The 6,115-nt window shown below is 41.4% G+C and overlaps 1 protein-coding gene across 6 annotated transcripts in view; it reads right to left on the bottom strand.

Annotated features, from left to right (window-relative positions):
• Positions 1 to 479: 479 nt before the first annotated feature.
• xrcc4 (X-ray repair complementing defective repair in Chinese hamster cells 4) overlaps positions 480 to 6,115 on the bottom strand; it is a 678,103-nt gene continuing 672,467 nt past the window's right edge. For all 6 annotated transcript variants that reach the window (XM_068029637.1, XM_068029638.1, XM_068029635.1 and 3 more), the window contains one exon: positions 480 to 3,806. In XM_068029637.1, coding sequence (XP_067885738.1) covers positions 3,692 to 3,806 — 115 coding nt within the window. In that variant the 3' untranslated portion in view covers positions 480 to 3,691. The remainder of the gene's footprint in view (positions 3,807 to 6,115) is intronic.

Raw genomic sequence — 6,115 nt, 5'->3', positions numbered from 1 at the left:
GGACAGATTTCCCGTTGATTCCCATTGACTTCAATTTTACTAGATTCAATTAATCTAAAGGTTGAATTTCTGGTAAGTGCTGAGCCAGCTGATCTCAACACCGGATGGTGGTAGTGCAGCTACATTGTCCTCAGTACCTTCAGATACCAAGAGAAATATCACCCAATGATCCCGCTCCTAGCCATTATCCTGAGACCAACGCCCATTCTCTTCTTAGAAATGCACATTTTAAGCGCTTTGGGCAATAAGAAGATTGAACACAGCCATGATGCCCTCATGGTCTAACAGTTCACCGAAGCTCAGCACTAAAGCTGAAAGATGAAGAGTGGCCTTTGAGCAAGGTACCAAATGGTTCCCAGGTGGCATACTCCATTAAGGAGCTAATACCATAAAGAGAAACAAGGAAGACAAAAAGCTGCCAGAGAGGAATTGATGAGGGAAAAAATTATTTGAACAAATCAAATTTGATAAAATCAGCAGTGTTTAATCAACTTTCAATTTTAAAAAAGTGTTCAGTATTGATACAGAAGAAAATTGAATAGCCCCTTGCACCAAAGAAAATCATTTACATTAAATTTCTCTCCTGAACCACCCTCCCCCCTCAATCTAGGTTGCTCACCTTCCTCTAGTTGTCCCTCGCTGGAAAGATGAATAAACAAATGAGCCTTTCATAATTTTCCATGGCAATGCCACTCAGAAGAGTGGGTGCGGAGGTTTGTTTGCTCGTAGGGACATGTTACAAGATACCCTAGTGTGCAATGTGAAATCATCAAGTGACCTGGTGAGGAATAATAACTCAGCACTGATATGGCCAGTGAATCCTAGGATCAGTCTGATTTCAGAGTTGTAGTGCAGCAATGTCAAAGAAGCACCTTAACTGCTCTGAGTGAGTGTTACCTGTTCTCTCATATCCTTTGTCCCCTGGTTATGGTTTAAATGCAGAACTTATTTGTTTAAAAAAGGAAAAAAAAAAGCATTTTACCCATTGTACAGTACAAAATAAATTCTGATAATCGTGCATGTTCTACAGTAGAGGAACAGCATTAAATACAAGCACATCAACAGTAATGCAGGTAAAAACCAAAACAAAAGGATACATTGCTGACATTAAACCAATGAAGTTATCTTGAGTGACATATTATAAATTGATGTCAAGGGTTCAGACCATGTCATAAAATGTAAGAGTACACTTCACAGGGTACATGAGGTAATCTGGATCCTCAGTTAAGTGATAATCTTTCACTTACAACTATCTGTTACAATACAGCCTAAATTGAATCAAGAATACCCCTTTAGTAAATTTATTTTGTAGAGGTTCACTATCCAAAATGAATAACCTTCTTATTAGGGGAGGGTTAATTACTCTTCTTAAGGAATAGTACTCTTAATTATTCAAATTCAGCGAGTAACTCATATAACTATAAAAAAATGAGAGAGATGTCAGTCACTTCAATCGATCCCTAAGCTGGACTCAAGCAAACCTCCTCTGCTGTATCCTCCAATTTACTCATTTGGTAATCTTCAGATTGTTGGACGAGAAAATGTTTTGAGCTGAAAGTTCAGTCAGGGCTAAATGATAAAGATAAAGATGTGCAATGACTTTAAGTTGCTATTCCTTAGTTATCTTATAGCACCAATTGAATTTAGCTGGCAGCTACGACAGAATAGAGGCCATCTTAAACCTGATAAAGAATAGTGCTCTTCTAGCTAATAGCAAAGTAAAATTATATTAACTGGGGCAAGTTATGTTTCAGAATGGGGGAGGTAAAAGATTTGATCCTAAATAACATTATCACTTTGATCTATTACTCGAATCTTCTTGTTGTGTCGTCCTGTCATATACTGCAGTGTTAACCTAACTAAGTTACCTTGATCAAAATTCTGCCTCCATTAGATTGAAGCAGAGGATGCATCTCTAGTATACATCAGTTAGACTGATATGAAAACTCAACTGCTTGGGTAAGCCTATCCGACAGGTAAACCAATCCCTGCCAGCAAAAGTAGAGATGAAATAGGGATATACAAGAGCACCTTAACCAATACCTGTCAGTTTATATCATCCTGTGCACCTTGTGGAAGGTCATTTGAGCATACTGTGTTCTTATGGGCATATTTGTTAGGAAATACCAAGGCATGCTGCTAGTAATGGGATTCAACAAAGGAAAGACTGACTAAACCCTGATACATTGAAATCTATAGCCTAGAAATCGCTGTTGGTGATATTAGTGGATGAAAGCTTAATATGTTTGTCATTAATTTCCACTATTGTAATAGAGACATTGCTACTTACTTTAAATGGTTTAACTCCCCTGCTAAAATAGCAGACAAAAAATGGTATACAAGCTAGTGCTTTTTACGAACATCAGCAACAGTAAATTTCTATCCTTACATAACTTGTTGATCCTTGATAGCTACTGATGGTGGCTTGTTAGGAATTACAATTACCTGTTGGACATCACAGCTCCTCTAAATGTCAATGCTGGGATCTTAAGTAATATTGTTTTTACATCCCTTCCTCTGGAACTCTGACAGGCACCACTACTAAGAGAGGTAACTATAAAATTAAACTTGCTGATTGCAATTCCCACTTGCTGCACCTGTGTACCCAAAGAAGATAGTAATAACAATACATTAATAACAAACCTCGACCATTATCCTTAAGAAACTGAACCTTAAAGCCAAACTTCAGCATTCCTTTTATTTTTAACAGTGTTTTACTTTGGGAGGGATGGACAACCTGTGGCAACATCCTGCAGTTGTTCCAGTGTGTTGCTCAGCAGTTAAATCTGTACTTCTTGTCAAATGTACTTCTTTCTGTGTACAGACAAGTTCAGCCTTACTTTCACTTGTATTTGAGGAACATGCAGTGGTAATGATTAGATTAGATTAGATTAGAGATACAGCACTGAAACAGGCCCTTCGGCCCACCTGTGCCGAACATCAACCACCCATTTATACTAATCCTACACTAATCCCATATTCCTACCAAACATCCCCACCTGTCCCTACACTTCCCTACCACCTACCTACACTAGTGACAATTTATAATGGCCAATTTACCTATCAACCTGCAAGTCTTTTGGCTTGTGGGAGGAAACCGGAGCACCCGGAGAAAAGCCACGCAGACACAGGGAGAACTTGCAAACTCCACACGGGCAGTACCCGGAATCGAACCCGGGTCCCTGGAGCTGTGAGGCTGCGGTGCTAACCACTGCGCCACTGTGCCGCCCAACTGATTGCATGAGACAATACAAGGAAAATATTCTTAGAAGATGCAGTCGAAAAAAAATCTCATGGGCCCAGTAGAATAGTTTGAGATCCATGGATTTTCCTGATTTCATAATTTTCCTCCCCACCTGTATATGGAGTGCAATAAATCAGGAAAGCTTGCATCATGTGATTCACAAGAGGAGAAATCTGCAGGAGAATTAACGGCATTGTGTATAGCAGAGCCAAGAGACTAATTTTAAAAGAATCCAAGGGATAAAGGATGCTATATTAAACAGATGTTGTATGTAGCTGAAATTACACACGTAGATTTCCTCATATCATGTGGTTTCGACAACAAAGCCTCTTACATGACTAATTATATAATTATATTTCACCGGATGATGGCATTACAGGATATACTATGCACTTAGTTTATTTGCTGTTCTCTGTGTATATCATGCTTTTGTAGAGACAAGACAGGTTAGATAGTGTCGAAAAGATCATCTGGCTCAATGGTGTTGGGTAATGTTTTCAATGATTGTTCCTCTTCAGCTTGATGATGGCTTACTGATGATGAAGAACTCAGAGGGCATGACCTGCAGAAAATAATAAGGCAAATAAATTTGAAGTAGAAACTGAACCACTGGTTCCATTAAGTTTTGAATCATTTTTGGTCTTTGGTTGTAGAACAACTGCATCTCCTAAACTGCAAGGACAGTATTGACGACTAGTTCTTGGTACTGAACATTATAATAACTCAAATATTATAGAATATGGTTCAGTAAGGGTCCCCAGTGAGGCAAAATTGTCAGCTTCTAGGAATTGCTTAGAAGCTGAAGGTTCATTTGTTCCTTTATCTTTAACCCACAGAATCGATTTGATAGCAGAACAATATTTTCACAGATAATTTTTGATGTGTTTGATGAAGGCTTGAATTTTATTTGGGCACTGCGCTCTGCGGCGGCGCCCGTTGAAATCGGCGGCATGCCCACATCCAGCAGCCGCCACTGAACCCCTGCGACATTACCCCTCCCCCATATTACGTGGGGAGAGATGGGACATCCGGGGCAGCAAGGAACCATTTGACAGCTGTGTAGCAGGTGCTAGGGCCCTATTTTAAGTGCCCCAGCACCTGCTGCCTGACAGCTGCCAAAGAAAAACTTACCTCACTGTTGAAGAGTGGGGCTGCTGTCAATCTGGCAGCAAAGCTGGGTAAACTCAGCAGGTCAGGCAGCATCTGTGGAGAGAGAAGCATGGTTAACTTGTCCAAGTTCACAGACCTGAAAGTTAACCCTGCTTCTCTCTTCACAGATGCTGCCTGACCTGCTGAGTTTTGATCCTCTTCTTCCACTCAAGTGTTAATTGCTTCTTGTAGGCGTGCCGCACCTGGGTGAATAATCTTAATTTTGCATATTCCAGGACGTGAGACTTAAATATACCTTAAAAGGCAATACACAACAGAAATAAAACCATAATTGAAGAATATTTACATACTATGGGCTTCTAATCATCTGACTGTGAAAAGCCGCAGACTAATATGCATTTGGAATCTGTATTCATTTCTCTGCTAACTATTATATGAAAATACATGTAACTGCAATTAAACGATCTGTTAAAAAATGGGAAAATATGTTCATATTCTAGCTGCATTGCCAATGAGAAATATTACACCAATAATTATGATCAGCTGCTGAAGAAGCAAAGTGTTCGTGAACATGCGTCAATGTGTAATAGTTGAAAAACCATCACAACAGCACAGATTTCCTCACTAGTCCTGCATTGGTTTTCAAACATGTGCAAGACAAACCTTGCAGCCAGAAGTTAGAGCAGTTACACGGTGGACTCACCGTTGCATTTAAAGGACCACACCAAAAGCCAAGGATGGCAGAGGGGTGCTCTAGGGTGGCCCCACAGTGCAGCAAAGCCTCCCTGCTCACTCTCCTCCAGGCTGTGCGGGCAAGGTGGGAGGTCCTTTTCACCAGCGATGGTAAGAAGTGGCTCTCGCGCCTGAACAAGGCAGTCTGGGTGGAGGTGGCAGAGGAGGTGAGTAGCCATGGAGCCATCCAGCGTCAAAGGGTCCAATGCCGGAAGGAGATGAATGAGCACTCCCCCAGCCAGCTGGAGCTTTCTAGGCCTCGTGTGTACAGGGTACGAACGCCAAAGTCATTCATAGCCAAAGGGCAATCAGATCAGCAGCCTTCCTCCAGTCAGGCTGCTAGCGCAGAGGTTGCACCAAGAAGGGGCACTTGCAAGTGTTTACAGAGAACACACTGACACAAATGGGAATGCACGGGTGTCACAGAAATGTAAATACGTCTTTCACTAAATGTTCCTCACCAACATGTGTGTCCTTTTCTCTGTGTGAATGACGTATGCCAGCATGTAGCGCCAATGTCACATCCCTTTGCACCGTTGGCCCTTCAGGAGAGCCAACGTATACAATATTAAAATAAAAGCAAAATACTGCAGATGCTGGAAATCTGAAATAAAAACAAAAAGTGCTGGAACCGCTCAGCAGGTCTGGCAGCATCTGTGGAAAGAGAAGCAGAGTTAACATTTCGGGTCAGTGAGTTCCAAAGAAGGGTCACTGACCCGAAATGTTAACTCTGCTTCTCTTTCCACAGATGCTGCCAGACCTGCTGAGTGGTTCCAGCAATTTTTGTTTTTATTTATTATACAATATCATTGCCATTCGACCATTACTCATAAGCGTCTCCACAGTTGCAGTGACATGGACATTGGCTCAGTCATTTGCTGCCTCTAATGGCTTATACAGGGATGCTGCAGATGTGGACTGGTGCGCAGCAGGTGAGCGAGGGTGTTGTGTGGCTTGCAGAGCTCATGTTGGTTCCTATGGAGTAGAGCTCCTTTGTCTGATAAACCACTGCCGTACATCCCTAGCTCA

The sequence above is a fragment of the Heterodontus francisci genome, chromosome 4 (genome assembly GCF_036365525.1).
Source record: "Heterodontus francisci isolate sHetFra1 chromosome 4, sHetFra1.hap1, whole genome shotgun sequence".
NCBI classification, from domain to species: domain Eukaryota; kingdom Metazoa; phylum Chordata; class Chondrichthyes; order Heterodontiformes; family Heterodontidae; genus Heterodontus; species Heterodontus francisci.
The sequence above is the reverse complement of the archived record's forward strand: the minus strand, read 5'-3'. Positions and strand labels throughout refer to the sequence as shown.